Source organism: Miscanthus floridulus, chromosome 7, assembly GCF_019320115.1.
Source record: "Miscanthus floridulus cultivar M001 chromosome 7, ASM1932011v1, whole genome shotgun sequence".
Taxonomy (NCBI): domain Eukaryota; kingdom Viridiplantae; phylum Streptophyta; class Magnoliopsida; order Poales; family Poaceae; genus Miscanthus; species Miscanthus floridulus.
This window is the reverse complement of record NC_089586.1, coordinates 66232118-66250053: the sequence shown is the minus strand read 5'-3', so window position 1 is coordinate 66250053 and position 17936 is coordinate 66232118. Positions and strand designations below refer to the sequence as shown.

At 46.5% G+C, this 17936-nt stretch overlaps 3 protein-coding genes across 3 annotated transcripts; all 3 read right to left on the bottom strand.

Moving 5' to 3' along the window:
* Positions 1–8624: 8624 nt before the first annotated feature.
* Positions 8625–9887, bottom strand: LOC136463341 (protein DMP6-like). Its single transcript, XM_066462340.1, has one exon. The coding sequence runs from the start codon at positions 9471–9473 to the stop codon at positions 8826–8828; it is 648 nt and encodes a 215-aa protein (XP_066318437.1). The 5' UTR covers positions 9474–9887; the 3' UTR covers positions 8625–8825.
* A 1293-nt stretch (positions 9888–11180) lies between these two features.
* Positions 11181–13179, bottom strand: LOC136463340 (small ribosomal subunit protein eS27-like). Its single transcript, XM_066462339.1, has 4 exons — positions 13050–13179; positions 12844–12945; positions 12689–12717; positions 11181–11543 (listed from the first exon to the last, which is right to left on the bottom strand). The coding sequence occupies exons 1-4, from the start codon at positions 13050–13052 to the stop codon at positions 11417–11419; spliced, it is 261 nt and encodes an 86-aa protein (XP_066318436.1). The 5' UTR covers positions 13053–13179; the 3' UTR covers positions 11181–11416.
* Positions 13180–15200: 2021 nt separating this feature from the next.
* Positions 15201–16245, bottom strand: LOC136465594 (ammonium transporter 3 member 2-like). The gene is made up of 2 exons (XM_066464267.1): positions 15877–16245; positions 15201–15701 (listed from the first exon to the last, which is right to left on the bottom strand). Exons 1-2 carry the CDS (start codon positions 16243–16245, stop codon positions 15201–15203), a joined length of 870 nt encoding a protein of 289 aa, XP_066320364.1.
* Positions 16246–17936: the final 1691 nt, after the last annotated feature.

Genomic DNA, 17936 nt, shown 5'->3' with positions numbered 1-17936 from the left:
ACCACTGCTCCTGTTCTAGCACAACCAGATATCGAGAAACCATTTGATGTGTTTTGCGATGCATCGAAGACTAGATTGGGCTATGTTCTTATGCAAGAAAGGAGAGTCATTGCTTATGCATCACGTCAATTGAGAAAGCACGAGGTCAACTATCCAACACATGATCTTGAACTTGCTGCAGTTGTGCACGCCCTAAAAATTTAGAGACATTATCTACTTGGTAATGTGTGCAACATTTTCACAGATCACAAGAGTCTTAAGTACATCTTTACCCAACCAGAGTTAAACATGAGACAGCGCAGATGGTTGGAATTGATCAAGGATTACAACTTGAATGTGCAATATCATCCTGGAAAAGCCAATGTAGTGGCAGATGCTTTAAGCAGAAAGTCACATTACTTGAATGTGCAGCCATTACTTGAAGATGGGTTCGATCTAATGCATCCTACTGTGTTACATAGTATTCAGATTAGTTGCTCTTTGGAGAGTAAGATAATAGAAGGCCAGAAACCCGACAAGGGGATATTCCACATCAGAGAGAAAATAAAAGAAAAGCCATCTCAACACTTTAAAGTGGATGAATAGGGCGTGCCCACATCAGAGAGAAAATAAAAGAAAAGCCATCTCAACACTTTAAAGTGGATGAACAGGGCGTGTTGTGGTTTGACGACCGTCTTGTGGTTCCCAAGGATCGAGAGCTTAGGAATAAACTCATGGATGAAGCTCACCTTTCTAAGCTATCTATCCATCTCGGAAGTAGTAAGATGTATCAAGAACTAATATCTCGTTATTGGTGGACCAAAATGAAGAAAGAAATTACAGCATATGTTGTCAGATGTGACACATGTTGTCAAGTGAAAGCTATTCATATGAAACCTGCCGGTATGTTGCAACCCTTATCAGTCCCTAGTTGGAAGTGGGACGATATAAGTATGGATTTTATCATGGGTTTGCCCACTACTCAAAAAGGACATGATTCAATTTGGGTAATTGTGGACCGTCTTACCAAGACCGCTCATTTCTTGCCTGTCAAAACAGATTATCGACCACCTCAATATGCCGAGAAGTATATCACAGAAATTGTGAGGTTGCATGGTATACCAAAGACCATAGTATCTGATAGAGGCTCACAGTTCACGGCTCACTTTTGGGAACATTTACACAAAGGCTTAGGAACTAGTTTGATTCGCAGTACCACTTATCATCCTCAGACAGATGGTCAGACTGAACGAGTGAATGCTGTTTTAGAGGATATGTTAAGAGCCTGTGTATTGTCTTCTAAGGGATCATGAGAGTCATGGTTACCATTAGCTAAGTTTTCTTATAATAATAGTTATCAAGAAAGCATCAAGATGGCCCCATTCGAAGCTTTATATGGTAGAAAATGTAGAACACCATTGAATTGGGTCGAGCCTGGAGATAGAAGGTATTATGGCATTGACTTTGTAGAAGATGCCGAGAAGAAAGTTCATATTATTCAGCAGAATATGAAAGCAGCCCAATCACGTCAGAAAAGTTATGCAGACAGAAGGAGACCCCTTGTGTTTGAAGTTGGTGACTATGTTTATCTGAAAGTCACGCCAATGAAGAAGAAAAGGTTTAGAGTCCGAAGAAAGCTTACCGCGAGATTCGTAGGACCATACAAGATCTTGGAACAAAGAGGTCCGATAGCCTACAAGTTAGAGTTACCTGAGACAATGAGCATCGTTTTCCTAGTTTTCCATGTATCACATCTCAAGAAATGTTTGCGTGTTCCAGAGGAAAGAATAGAACCTCGAGGTATCCAACTCAAATCAGATTTGGTGTATCATGAGTAGCCAGTCCGAGTGTTAGACACTAAGGAACGTGCTACTCAGAATAGTGTGGTGAAAACGTACAAGATACAGTGGGATCATCATGATGAGGGAGATGCAACTTGGGAAACAGGAGAGTATCTACAAAAAGCTTATGAAGATTTTTATAACAAATGGTTTGTAACCCAAATCTTGGGACGAGATTCTTATAAGGGGGGAAGGCTGTAACACCCCGGTGTTATGCCTGCATTTAGGCACTGCAAATCATACATATCATGCATCATCAAGCATTCTAATCATACATGCCTAATCATGTAAATCACAATTGAAACACTGCTTCGAAACATTTGAAACATGTTGTGAAACCTGAATGTTGCATACCTTTGTTAGAATTGTTTTGCCCTGATTTTGCTTGCTAGGTTAGTAAAACATGGTTGGCTACTATTCTAAATCATCTAGGATTGTTTAGTTCAATTTTTGGAGCAACGTTTGTATTCAAATTAATTCAAAATTTGGCTTCAAAAATAAATTCCCAAAAATTAGGGTTTTGAGTTAAACATGGACTTTGATTTTACAATTCAAAATCTAGAAAGAATTTGGCTTTGGTCATAAAAGCAAAGTTGTAGAGAATTAAATTCTAATCAACTTTCATTTTTGGTACATTTTCAAAAGATGTCATTTTCTTGCTCAAAATAATGTTTGAAAGTTGGCATTTAAAAATTTCTTGAAAATATAAATGAAAAAGGGCTTTTTCTCCTTCGCGGGCTGCCGCCTCGCTTCTAGCCCATGGCCGAAGCCGGCCCAGCCAGCATCCCACTGCACCGCGCACCTCGCCTCAGCCTAGCCCAGCCTAGCGCCGCGCCTGGCCTGCCTCCGCGCGCGCCTGCCCGCTGACGCACCGCACCGCGCGCCCGACCGCGGCAGAGCTTGCCTGCCGCGTGGCGGCCATGCGCCGTCGACGCCGCCGCGCATCGCAGCCGGCCTGCGCCCGCGCCCATGTGCTCGCCTATTCCTGCCGAATCCGGTGCGCTCGCTTGCTCACTCCAGCACTGCCTCTCCTCCCGCAAGCACCGAGCGCCCCCAACTCTGCCTCTCGCCGTGCCACCGCACCCGTCGGCGAAATCTGCCGCGGCTCCTCCACCTCGGCCAGCAATCACGCGCCCGTAGCTCCGCCTTGCTCTCCTTCAAGTCGTGCTCGCGTTTGCTGAGCTCAGGTAGAGCCGTCTCAAGCCTCGCCACCGTTGTCCATGGCGCCGCCGTGCTCGGCCGCCATGGAAGTCACCGTCCTCATCTTCTCCAACCTCGCCTAGCTACCCTCCCGCCTTCGCCATCTTCTCGCGAACCTCGTGCTCCCGCTAGCTCGCCCTGTCACAGCCGGGAATGGCCGCCGGCCTCGTGGCCGAGCCGTGCCGCCGCGACGTCGCAAGCGCCGGCGTGGCCTCTACCTCAGCCAAGCCAGGCTGAGCCAGGCCGTGGGCCGACGCCTGCCGAGCCGTCTCCCCCTTCCTTGCGCTCAGGCCGCGCAGGCCAAAAGTGGCCGTGGGCCAGCTGATTCCAGCGGGCTGGCCCAGTAGCCGTAGGATAAATGGTTTTTAATTTATTCTTTATTATTTGAAAATAGAAATGGTTTGAAAAATGTTTGGATACTCAAAGTTGCTTCAAATCTGTTGAAATAAATTTGTCTAGGTTCCTTATCATCAGATCTACTTGGGAAAATTATTGCATGTCATTTTTGAGCTACTTTGCTGTAGAATTTTATTTAATCATGTATATTGCTGATAACTTGAAAAATATGTAGAAAAATCTATAGGCTTTAGAAAAATATGATTTCTAAGTTTGTTAATCTTTTTATGTAATGTACTTCCTAGGGAAAATATGTTTCATGCATGTGCTGTGGGAAAATTTTGAGGTGTAGTTCAAGTGCCTTTAATGGTTGATTTTTGTTATTTTAGCTAGAGAGTAAACTTTGTATAAAACATGCATGTGATAATTTTTGTACAGTCATTGTATGCTATGAAGAACCTAGGAAAAATACTAACTCTATTGTTTGACACTTTTCACAGTTCAAAGTATTTTTATGTTCATAATCCTGCCATGCCTTGTCATTTTTGTGTAGACTATTTTACTTATCCAAATGCCATGAAAATTTTATGGTAGTCTACTTAGAGTAGTACTATGCTATTGTAATTTTCTTAGATTTTTATAAGCACCAGAAATATAGGTTGCTGTTGTAGCCCTAGTTTAAAATGAAATAAAATAATCCTCTTTAATGCAAGTTAGTTAATAATGTTAGCTTTGGTGTATCTTTGAAGCATTTAATAAGATGTGTTGACTTAACAAATTAGTAGTAGAAGAGAATGCAGTAGATGACATGTGCTTGTAGTATATTTTCTTGGATGATGTTGACTACCTTGTATTTAAACATATCCATTGTATTCATCTCATCCAATGCACCGATTGCATAAGCACTTACGCACATTGCATCATACAGGATCGCAAACCGAGAACCCAGTCGTCATACCCGAGGAGCCCGAGGAGCAGTTCGAGGTGCAGTCGCAGGAAGTGCCAGAAGCCGACGAGGAGGATGTTGAGAAACTTCCGGAGTGCCCCGATCACCGTTCGAGCTCCTTCAAGAGAGGCAAGCCCCGGAGCATTGTCTCCCGGTTTGTAATTATTTAATTAAATGCTTTATTTTAATTGATGCATTACGTTCAGGAGTTGTTTGCAACTGTTGCTGTATTATACCTTGTCTACTTTTGTTATACTATATCCTTGTTACCCGGGTATCCGCAGTCGAGTCAATGCTTAGCTGGCTTAGACCGGTAGAAATCGGGTGATTTCCTGTCACCTGCGAGCTATAGGTGGTTACCTGGATCTGCTTGGATGACTATGAAGTCATGGTATAACTAAGTGTTAAATGAAGTTGAGACCGGACGGAGACTTGCAGAGTTTTTGACTGTAGTGTTTCCGTCTGTGTCGATTAAGGACCGACCGTTGTTGGGCCTCGAGTCATGTTGAACGCGTGCCTTACATTTAGCTGGCCGGATAAAGTACCTTCCGACCGCGAAGCTGGGAGATTATTCGGGCCGAGTAGATTGCCCGCAACGTACTGTGCCGGAGCAGGTGTGGTAGGACACGGGGGCGAGATGATAAGACCAAAGTGCAGTCGGTCGACCCCCGGGTACATATGGTTCCTAGCAAACTCGAGATTCCTGGATAGTTGACTCAGTGATCAATATCTCACTTTAGCGGGTGAGTGAGGTTTGTGTAAGGAATAAATCACCAGCTGGTTAGGAATCGATTCGAATCGCCATCGCTCCTGGATAGTGAGCACTTGACTTGAGTTACTTCATCGTAGTAAATGTTTATGGAACACTTGGACAGTTATAGTGAATATGACAGTATGGAAGTTGTTTAATGATCATTGGTTATCATTATCTACTTAATCATATGTTTGCTCTAGTATAGGTGCAAATCTAGTCGACAGGTTAATAATAATTAAATTGACAATAATGCTTTAGGAAGGTTCTTGAAAGGCTAATAATGCTCCTTTTGCAAATGAGTCAGCTACCCTACTATAAAGCCCTTCATAATCTTTGGTGTCACTTATTTTTTGGTTATGTCGGGTAAGTCTAGCTGAGTACCTTCTCGTACTCAGGGTTTTATTCCCACTTGTTGCAGATGGGCAGATGTATTACGGCTACTGTATCAACTGCCTTTATCCTGCGATGGGTGATGCTTAGGACCATGGGCATGGTCATTCCTTACGTCTCGTCTAATGCTTTTGTTGGAGATGATCATTCGCTGGTGCTGTATTTAAACTCCGTGTGTGTGTGGTTTGAACAAATGACTTCCGCTACTTTATTCGAACTTGTTTTGTAATAATTATGTTGAAACTCTGATGTATCTGAGATTACGAACTTTTATGTAATATGTGATGGTGACCGCTAAACTTATTATGATCTTGGCTGGAATGAAAGTTGGTTTGAAATCCTTCGTGATTTCACGGACTACCGGGTTATACGGGCTTAAGTTTGCTAAATCGTCTGCTCTGGCGGATGATTTTCTTACTTAATTTCGTATAATTGGTCGGTTCTGTTACAGCGGCCACCGCCAGATTAGCGCTCGGAGTTTTGAAGACGTCGTGGCCATCAACACGGAGGAATTCTTTGTTGAGGTTGTGATGGAGGGCCTTCCCTGCGAGTCGAACTGGTTATCGCGAGCGGCCTTGGCCATCTCAATGGCGCGTTCGTTATCACGGCGTTGTGCGCGGTTGGCGTTCCTGTTTTCACGGGCGGTGCATTCCTCATCTGTTTCGCCGTTCCAAGGGGGGCTGTCGATGCTGACGTTGAAGATTGCGCCACCCCGGAAAGGCAGGAGAGGGGGTTGCTCGGTGAAGACCTCGGCGAGGGGCTCCGTGGAGCCTTGAGACTCGGAGTCCGGATTTTCCTCTAGGATAGTTTGGTGGGATGTTCCGAGACCCCAGCTGGCGTGCAGCATGTTGACGGTTGGTGGGAGCTGGTCGGCGAGCTGGTCGACGAATTTGCCCCTCAAGGCGTCCTGATACGTAGCGGTGGCGTTGGCGAGCCCGAAGGACAGGGCGACGAGCCCTGAGGTTTGCCGAGCACTGAACACCGATAGATCGGAATCGGAAGGTGGTCGGTGCTGAACAAGAGTGTCCAGAGCCGACTCAGCAATGGAGAGGCAATCGGCGAGTTTCAGGCCGACCCGATCGATAGACTCGATCAGATCGTCATTGTTGACATGCCTCCTCCGGTAGCAAGGAAGCGAGCGGCGAGTGGCTGCTGAAGTTGACCCTGGAAGTGGTTCCGAGATTGGATCTGCGGTTGCAGGTGCGAGGGTGGTCGGCGCAGAACGGATCTGCACTAGCTCGAGAAGCTCTCCAACTCCGTCGGCGTTGATGACCCACGTGATGGATCCACCCGTGAAGATCTGGCCAGGCTGCGGGAGGGACGAAGACCCTGTGGAAAAAGCTATCTTTTTCGACAGGGAAATAGCACGCACACCCCTACCTGGCGCGCCAACTGTCGACAGAATATCGTCGGCAGTCCACCGAGGGATATCCCGCGATGGTAGATTGATCGGTAGATGAGCGTATAATCAAGAACAAAAAGGCAACAGAGACACACGAGTTATACAGGTTCAGGCCGTCAGTATGACGTAATACCTTACTCCTATGGTCTGTTGGTTTGTGTTAGCTATCATACGATTTACGGTGATTTTGTAGGGGGTCCCTGCCCGTATTATATAGTCCGGGGGGCAAGGTTACAAGTCGGTTAGATCTGAGAGATAACCGGAAAGTAATAACAGATTACAAGAAACATGAGATCGTACATATCCTATCAGATCTCGTAACATCTTCAGGATATCCTCCCCGTGCCTTGCGGGAGGCGCCGAGCAGAATCGTGCCCCGCAAGGCTCCTTCTCGTGGGCTGGGCCGCCCCTGGAGGCATAGCCCATGTGGCCTGCCGTGGGTATCCGGGGTCGTACCCCCCACAGGAGGGGTAGGGTTACAAGAAAAATATCCTAGTCGGTTACATGGCAAGCATTAGATTATAATATCCGTAGTATCCAATCAAATCTTCTAGATGTCTTGTAGTGTACGTCGAGCAGTGCTATACACCGCAAGTCTTAAATCTTGTGGGCTGGATCGTCCCTGACCGTGCGGGCCATGTCCCTTGCTGTGGATACCTGGAGTTATAACACTGCCCCCCCCCCCCCCCCCCCCCCCCCCCCCCCCCCACATACATCTTCCTCAGCTACCCAACGGCAACGGGGGAAGAATGTGTTGAAAAGCATTTGGGGGTTTAGAGTTACAAACAAGATTAAAATGTTCTTATGGAGATTGGCCCATAACAGCCATCCTGTCAATATTGCTAGGCGTGGGATTAAATTGGATACTATTTGTCCAATGTGTTGGCGCCTCGATGAGGACTGTGGACCTTTTTTTTTCAAATGCAAATTGTGTTAAGCAGGTCTAGAGAAGTATGAATTTGGAGGATGTGAGATTAACTTTGGCAAACCAATTGTCAGCTCTGGATGTAATGGACGGCATCCTGGCCCTCAAGGAAGAAACGAAATTGAAAGTAATAATACAGTCATGGTGTTGGTGGGAAGCCCGAAATAAATTAAATCAAGGAGGAGGACGAAGATCCACTGAAGAAATATGCAACTCCATTGTATATCATTATGCCAACATGGAGAAGCTGAAGCTATCCCCACTATTCAGGCCTTCACATCAAAATCAAAAGTGACAACCACCACCAGAAAATATGTACAAGATAAACTCTGATGGCGCATTTTCGTAGGACACAAAAAAGGGAGGCTGGGGATGCATCATTCGAGACTACAAAGGCGAATTCATAGCTGCCGGGGCTGGACCGTTGCTGAAAGTTTGGCCTGTTTAAATGGGCTGCAACTTGCTACTTCTTTGGGGATTTTGAGTTTGATTCTAGAAACAGATGCTGATCAAATCTTGGCGTTGGCCCTGATGTCTTCTACCTGTGATCGAGCGGAGCTGGGAACACTTTTCTTAGAGATTAAATCTAGAATGAAGTTTAATTTCTTTTGCTGTAAAATCTCTAAATGTCCCAGAGCATGTAATTCAATTGCTGATGTATTAGCCTCCTATGGTGCTACCTTAGATGCTAGTGAATCCAGCTTGTGGCTGGATCAAGCACTGGACTTTGTATTAACAATGGTCTCCGGCGAGTTGCCCGGAAGCCGTTTAATTTATGGAAACATGCTTTCCTTTTCAAAAAATAAAATAAATAAATAAAAATCAAACAAGTGAATACCACACTAGTTCATTGCATGCATTGCGATTAACTTGTAAAGTGAGCGAATCCAATGGCAATGCACAAGCATGCGGTTGTTTGTGCGATTTCGCAGCTAGCTTAATTTAGATTTAGCCCGCCAGTAAAGTGAGCGAAGGATGCCAATCATCAGGCACACGAAGCCCAGCCCGCCAGCAGCTGACTCGAGCCGACGACGTAATGCATTCGTCAGGAGTTAGGACGCCGCCACGGGGAAGCCGATCCCGCGCCGCGTGGACGGGAACATGGCGAAGAGGAAGCTCCCCGCCGCGCCGGCCGCCACGGGCACGGCCGCCATCAGCTGCCTGGTGGACGCGGACTCCACGGGGTAGAAGCACGCCACCACGTTGCGGTCCACCATGGCCACGGCCAGGAACACCGCGAACGACAGCAGCCCGTGCATGACGTCGCGCACGGTGAGCCTGTACCTGTCGTCCCGCGGCGGCGGCGGCGAGCCTGAGCCGCCTCCGTCGATGGGGATCAGGCGGCCGCTGGGCGTGACGAAGCCGTACCGCAGCGCGCCCGTGGCGGCGTCGCGGTAGCTGTCGGTGAAGCAGAGGACGAAGCAGCAGAGCGCGCAGGCGCCGATGAGGCAGCCCGTGAGCGCGCGGTTCGCGGCGGTGCAGTCGCCGTCAGCGGTGAAGGACGGCGACAGCACCTCGAAGGCGAGCACGGCGCCCGTTGGGAGGTGCTTGGCGAGGTCGGCGGTGCTGTTAAGGGCCTTGCCGATGACGGTCGTCGTCGTCGTCGTCGTCGTGGGTGCCGCCTGCTGCGCGCCGTCGCCGGTGGCCGCAAGCAGTGGCGCCTCTGCGTCGCCAACGGGTGCCACCCGGGATGATGCCATGCCGCCTGCAGTATGTCTTTGGCTGGGAATATCTACTATCGCTTGTTTCAGTGCAGTGCCTGGCAGAAAGCAGTTTTAGGCAGGAGGAATGGAACACTTGCTCAACCTTCTGGATTTATGCTTGTAGTAATGCAGAAGCAAGGAACATTCGTGGCCCGAGTTTGGATTAATGCTTGTAGTAATGAAGAACCTGTGAGTAACGCAAAGAAGCCCGAGTTTGTACGCGGCAATGGCCATGGATGGCCATGCCAGTGCCTTGGACAAGGACGCAGCAGGCGTGGCTGGACTGCTTACTTGGCAGCACAGCCAAGAATCCTGGAAGGTAGCAACTTCTTCTGGGCTGGCTGCTGGCATAGTGAAGATGCAAAGACAACTGATATACCAATCTTAACTGATGTACCAACAACAAAATGTAAGTCATCTTTACCAGAGATGATTGAGATTGTTTGGTTGCGAATCCTATCCTATACGGAGTATATCTTTACTGATGTGCAGCTGATGGTGTGCAGCTGCAACAGTAGCTAACTCCAACACACTTGAACTTCCATTTTGCTTCTGCAAGTTTTTTTTTGCACCGCAGCTCCATTCCACCATGGCTGGCATACGCTGGCCGAAAGAAGGTGATCGATAGAGGTCAAAGTTCCCTCCACATGCAAGCTTCCTGCGATCCAATGTTGTGGAAGAAGATACACATACACGGGGAGCAGATAGGGGGAAGAAGGCAAGCCCAGATTGCCGAGGTGGCGGCGGCAGTGTGTGCTGGTGGAGTGCAACAGCAGCCACGTGTGAACGCAGTGGACGTGGAGCTTTGAGGAGGTGGTCGTCGTCCGCAAACCCGTACTCTCGCTGACATGGAAGGACACGCCGGCGTCGTGGAGGTCCAACAGTGCTGGCTGGAGGGCCTCTGCTCTGGTAGCGTCGCCCGTAGCAGGAACTGCGCGAGGTCGGGCTCTCCTTCCTTCCGGCTGGGCCAACCAAACATCGCTCCCTAGTTGCATGTACCTGGGCAGGCAAAAAACTTCTCAATCACAGGCAACTCAAATGCCCAGGCAAGGCAATTCATCCAGGGTCTCAACCATGATTGCTTCTCGTTCATCTGTCCGTAAAAGGTGATTGGTTTTATCTCTCCCTATACTCGCCTCACGCGCCAAGTACTGGAATGGGAGCTGCGGTGCAAACCGCGCCATGTACCTGAAGAAGCAAAATGCAAGTTTGGGCACATTCCAGGCGCTACAATGGCTCAAGTTGAGGGACGTACAATGCAATTCTTTTTATACAAATATATAAGGCAACATATCATATGCAAACCAACCAACATGTACAAATTTAGAAACTAACAATCAGGACCACTAGATGCTGATCCAATGGATGGGGTGAAGGAACTTAAACGCAAAAAAAAAAGGACGACAGGTGGTGGGCTTAAGCGCAAAAAAAATCCCACCTCTCACCCAATTCATAAGATCAGCATAAGTGGTCCTGATTAATAGTTTTCAAGTTTACACAGGTTAGTTGGTTTGCACCTGATACGTTTCCAATATATAAAGTTAGAAACTAGGATACATTTTCATTTTAAATGCAATTCTTCTTAAACATTAAGTTGGAAGAGAGGGTACTGAACGTAAACGGCTAATATCTTAGCCAACATAACTACAAGATGTTTAAAAAAAACCCTACAAGAAGTGCCCATGATTACCAAGAAACAGCATGTCGCCAAATATCGTCAATAGCATAACATAATTCAAAGATCCATTAGTTTATCATAATCCGAACCAAACCAGCGATAAGTTTGGCACAATAGCCAACATGCAATACATAGCAGCACCAGAACAACATATGGAAAACCTTAGCTAAGGCAGTTCATGACACTAATATTTGGCATAGAGCAAAACTTGAAGACTGCATACTGGAGATTGACAACCGATCCAGTACTAACAGGCACCACTCTAGTCTCCCTTCCGGCGGAAAGAGCAGCCCTCCGTGAGCCTCGCCTTTCCTCCTGTGGGCTGGCAGAGGACAGTTTGGCAGCCTGGGCACACAACAACAGTCTGGGAGTGGCTGAAAACAGTGGTTCTGCAAAAACAACATGAATTGCACCATTAGACTAGCTTTCTACCAGAAGTCATATCAGAGAGTTCGAAAAAACAAGGTTTATAACACATTCATACCATGACACAATGAAATAAACAGTATAAGCTTATGGTTAAATTGATGTCAACATCCTAGTTATTTGGGAGCTCATGATGCAAAGAGAAAATGAGCAATCATTATTAAGTTTTGTTGGTGCCAATGTATCTTAACATACTAATCCAAACTTAGGTGCCTATTTGTAATTTTGTACTGAGGGGCGATAGTTTACTTTGGAATTCAGTTTAACAATACCAAACCACCCCTTTCTCTAGACAGTCCTTAAACTATACAATGCATCTTAAACAATACCAAACGGAAAGACATCAGTAAACCGGAAGCAAGCGATCATGGTGACAATAATCTACTGAGTGTTTCTCTAGTTACCTTCTACAACTCAACAAGTTAATTAATTTCAATCAAATTGATAATGACCCAGAAAAATCAAATGTTGCTGCAATTCGACCAGTAACAGGACAACTATCAGCTCCTGACCAAAGATGAGGAAATCAGCTCCCAACAAAAGACAAGGAAACTTTATAAACTGTTTTCCAAAACACTAATAATACCTTAACTTGTACTAGAAAGTTACTACTATACACTAAACATGTAGGGTAAAAACTCTGTAAAATTACAGAGAATCGTTTTGCAGGTCAAACAACCCAACTCAATAATATGCATTCAACATTGCCGTACAACAAAGAAATAAAAAAACAGCATTCTTTTACTTGTCTTCTACAACTTGCTACGCCAGTTTAAAATTGTAGTGGACTAAGAAAAACAATCATGTCTAGAATTGGAGCAGCAGGACAATTAACAGCTTCCGACCAAAGATAAGAAGTTTATAAACATGTTCTCAAACTCTACTTAATACCTTAAACTTGTAGAAAGTTGCTACTATAGACTAAACATAAGCTAAATCTGTGAAAAATTACACACAATCATTTGGAAGGTCAAACAATAGAACTTCATAATAAGAATTGCCGTGATACACGCACCAGGGCAGGCTCAATGGTAAACCACAATCAATCAATGGCGAGAACTAAATAAATCTAAATCTTGAATTGAATCTGACGGGCAGGAAAACTTACATGCTGAAGCATCCCTGGCACTTGACATCCTGCAACACAGAAATAAGGTTTTCACAATTAATACATGTGGGGGGATAAAGAAAAGGTGAACCGGAAACGGCCTAGCCTACACCCACCACAGAAACGAGAGCATGTTAGGGATAAAGAACAAGTACCATGAAGAAGGAGTTGGGGGACTGGACGAGGCGCTTCTTCTTGTGCTTGAGCTTCTCGAGATCTGCCGGCGGGTTGAGAAGGTCGATGTCGTTCTGGAGAACCTGCGCAGCCAATCAATCTCAGGATCCAATCGAGCACGCTGGCGATGAGCGGCGCAACAAATTTGGATCTTGATTGGGCGGAAGATGAGGGGATTAGAGCTTACCATCTTGCCTCGGGCTGCGGCGGAGGGAAGTGCGTTAGATGCGGCGGCGGCGGCAAGGGAGGAGGAGGAGGAGCTGCCTGCAGACGAGTCTGAGCCGGGAGGGTTTTGCGCGGACGGCGTGGTTGTTGCTTTCTACTAGGGTCTGGAGAATCTGGACCGTTCGATCCTGCTGGCTCATCATCACGGCCTTCAGAGTGACCCGCATTGCACACAGTGGGCCTGGATTATTGGGCTTGTCTCTGTAGCTGAATTGGGCCCATTTGTGTGACATGGAGACTTTATAAAACAAAAAAAATACATTCCAAACACAACGAGCAAACTGAATACATGAAAAAAAAAAAATATTCCAAACACAACATGGAAACCGAACCCATTTGCTGGTGTGTTTTCATGGTGCTATCTATTATCTATCTATTATACTTAAATAGGAGAATCCCACTAACCTATTTTCCTACGATTTTGTAAAGCCACGTCGTCCAAGGGTCCCATCACCATAGGTCCCTTATGCAGCAGGCGAACCATCCCATCCGTATTCACAACTCTTTCCTTCCTCCGCCAATTGAGGCCGCGTTTAGATCCAAATTTTTTTTGGGTTTTGGCTACTGTAGTAGTTTCGTTTGTATTTGGCAATTAGTGTCTAATTATGGACTAATTAGGTTCGAAAGTTTCGTCTCGCGATTTCTCATCTAACTATGTAATTAGTTTTTTTTCGTCTACATTAGTACTCCATGCATGTGCCGCAAGATTCGATGTGATGGATACTACGCAAAATTTTTTGGCAACTAAACAGGCCCTGAAACCACGTCATATCTCTTTGCTTCTCCCCACATTAATGCTTCTATACAAGTTCACGTCTTGTGGTAAAACCACATCACCTCCTCTTGCCAGTAATCAATATAGAAAACCAGGAGTCTTCAACAAGGCCGCCCAATAGTCAATTAATAATGCAAGAAAAAGATGAGTCTCCATCTATATGGACTCTATAAATCACCGCCGTGCAGGGGCGTGAAGCCACCGCTACTTGGGCTCCGTTCGCTTCGCCGAAAAAACAAGTTGAAATACTGTTCTGGCTGATTTATTGTGAGAGAAAAAACATTGTTCCAGCTGAAAAAAAAAGCTGAAAAGTACGGATTATAAGACAAGCCAACCGGGCCTCGATCCTCGTGCCGTTGTCCGCTGCCCAACATTGATCTTCATTCCGGCGCGACACTGACAGCCAAAACAATTTGCATTCAAGCCACCAATTCCTCACGCCTGATTACCGGCAACAATTCCATCAAGGTATGGCATGGTTACCTCCTTCATATATAAGATCGACTATTGGATTGTACTCCCAATGCAATTTCAGGTAATTTTGCAGTGAGCTGGATTGGGGCACTCGCTCCCTATCCCCGACGTCACACACACCGGAGACTGGACCACCTGTGCGTCCTCTTCTATGCGACCGTGTTGGCCGGCGCGGTGCATGTGCAGGATACCATATACAACACCAAGACAGTGTATACGTTTAGTGATGTACAAGGTTTAATGGAAGCAACCAATCACACACCCACAAACAAATTCAAAGATGAGATTTATTTTAGGGTTGGCGGTGGATGCGCTCGTTGGCTGCTGGAAGAAAAGCGGGATTAGCTGACGCCGTCGAACTTGCTGCTCATCAGAGACAAGGTCGCGCTCGGCAGCACCCGGTTCACCTGAGGTTGCTCTGCTTGCACAAAACAATTAATCAGAGAGCACCACATGGTCATGGTACGTGATGCATGCATGGATGGAGCAATATACATGGTCGTCGAGCAACATAGTTAAACTCAATAATTTTGCCTCACAAAGCCTCTGGCTTTCCTTCTCATTATATAAGCCCCGTTCCGGTTGATTTGTCGTGGAGAAAAATACTATTCTGGCTGCTGAAAAGTACGGATTATAAGACAAACGAACAAGGCTATAGTGTTGATACAAAAGGAGTTGCTAATAGAATTTACATCATGAGTAGTGATAGTGGTAACACTACACATTCCATCTCCCAGCACTAGGCTCTACCATTATCTCAAATAATGATAGTGGTGATTCTGTACCTTCCATCTTCTTAGCACTAGAGGCGATCATTTAACGTGCATATTAACAAACATTAACAATGCACAACTAGCAACTAGTTCAATTCGGGGTCGTGGACACGGGCGCGACGGCGGCGGCGCCGCGCGGGCCGTGCTCTGTGACGTCGTAGAGCTCGCCGTCGCCCCAGAGCTCGTACGCCTCCTCGCCGTGGACGGCGTCGTCACCGACCTCGAGCTTGTCCTCGGTCATGCGCAGCGGGACGACGGCGTTGGTGGCGACGCAGATGATCGAGGTGACGGACACGTTCCATCCGATGACGAAGAGCGCGCCCGCCAGCTGCTTGCCGAGCTGCGCGGCGCCGGCGGCGCCGCCGTAGAAGGCGCCCTGGGAGTTGGTGAGGGGCAGGAAGAGCGCGCACAGGGTGGGGTCGGCGAGGAGCCCCGTGAGCAGGCCGCCCAGGAGCCCCACCACGCCGTGCGTGTGGGTGACGCCCAGCGTGTCGTCCACGTGCATCAGCAGCCGAGACCGCTTGTGCAGGATCATCATCGTGTACCACGGGACGCTGCCGGCCAGCACGCCCATCACCATGGCTGCCCACCCCTGCACGCACAGGGCACACCGTACCGTCAGACATATATCATATTCTCATCGTCCATCGGCAGATTGATTAAACCAGGTTTACATGCGTTCAAGAAGATTTCAAAATTTTAAAATTTGGCAGCACGAGAAGAGAAAGGCACAGGCAGATCATGAGAGGCAGGGAAGACGGACGGACGATGGGATCACCTGCGGCGGGCGTGATGCAGACGAGTCCGGTGATCATGCCCTGGACGGCGCCCACGACGGACGGCTTGTTGAAGAAGACGACGTCGAGGCATGTCCAGACGATGAGGCCCATGGCGGTGCAGATGTTGGTGTTGAGCACTGACATGGACGCCACTACGTTGGCGGCGTACGGCCCGCCGCCGTTGAACCCGGCCCACCCCATCCACAGCAAACCCGCGCCGGTGAGCGTGAACAGGATGTTGCTGGGTGGGAACCTCTCCCTGTCCTTGTGCGCCCGGGGACCCACCCAGTAGGCGGCCGTGAACCCGGCGAACCCAGCGGAGAGGCGGATGACGTACACTACCTCAGATCTGTACATCACTGTCGGTTCAAAAACCCCCCTCACTGTCGGATTTTGAACCGACAGTGGCATACCGGTAGTGATGAGGGGTTGACATCACTGTCGATTCTTAAAAACCGACACTGATCTGCAGGAAACAGTGTCGGTTTCTGGCTCCACCCGACAGTGTCTAGTTGAACAACACTACCGGTTTGTAGTTCCAACCGACAGTGATGATTGCTTCAAGAGTGTCGATTCTTGGCTCAAGCCAACAGTGTTGAGCAAGCCTACACTGTCGGTTCATGGTTCAAGCTGGCAGTGTTGATCTAGATAACACTGTCGGTTGATGGCTCAAGCCGGCAGTGTTGAACAAGACAACACTGTCGGTTCATTGCTCAAGCCGGCAGTGTTTTGCAAGACAACACTGTTGGTTTGTTGATAACCGGTAGTGTTTTGCAAGACAACACTGTCGGTTTGTTGCTAACTGGCAGTGATGGTCCATTCGCATTTTATTGTTTTATAATTGATTTTAATTTATATTTTTTTGTGAAATTGGGTTTCGCTTTATATACGCTACGTAGACGACAGGTCCATCAATATTAAACATTACAAATGTTACAGTTACAGTTCAAATGTTCTTATCCAGATCTCGACCCCTAAAAAAATTGTTTTCGGACTTCACAGATTGTGCAATGTTTTTTGGACTTCTTACAATAATCTGGCGAGCCGCTCTGGGCCATATTGGTCCTTGTACCACACGGATTGTGCAATGGAAAATACTTTATTTTTTTTCCAATACCTCGGCTAAGATGAATTTTGCGAGCTCCGATTACAGTGCGACAATCTTCATGTCTAATAGCTTTTGGTGGTTATATTTCTTGCGCTGTCGTTTAAAAAAGATGGTATCTAAAGAGGAACATTAAATCATTTTGTTGAATTATTAACAGATAAATGAAATGGGGATTATACACACCAACTTATCGGCTTTTTCTGATTTCCCACTGATGTAGCGAAGCATTGCCCACATTACATAAAACCCGTATTCATTGTTTTCCGCCGGCTATGACAGGTACTTCCCCTCCATTTCGATAACCTTGAATGAGACCGACGTCCCATCGATATGTCTTCTTCGAACACTGAGCAACATTAAAGAGAGAAACATTAGAAAGCGGTATATGTGATTAGAAAATAATATGTTATTAGGATCGCTTACTAATTCAGCATTGCCACTAGTATATCCAGATGATAAAATAATTTTTTCTTCGAGTCCCACGCCTTGATCAGATTTTTGGCAAGATTGACACAAATGAAGACGAAATAGTTGCTATAATCACAAAATCCTAATTATCGACTAATCTTAACGAAAAAAGAAGCATAAAATTAAAAGCCGAGAACACATACTCGCAGTTGTAGGCTTGAAGTATGTGGGTTTTTTTCATCATGAATTTATCAAAAACAACAATCAATCTCTGTTCTAGGTCTTCCATGTCACATCCATAGAGGCCTATACATGTCCTCTCATTGACTCGCAAGGGGTTCAAGAAGCCTATGTAATCCCATTTGCTTTTTAGAATGTAAAATTTTGCTATACACCTATATAAAATCATAAAAAGTGCTCAAAAGTTAACAATTTGTCTCGAGAGAGTAGTTAATTGTAATATCATACGTGTAGGGTACTTACATAGCCCACAACGTCAACATTTGAACATCGAGAGAGCGTTTCTGGTATA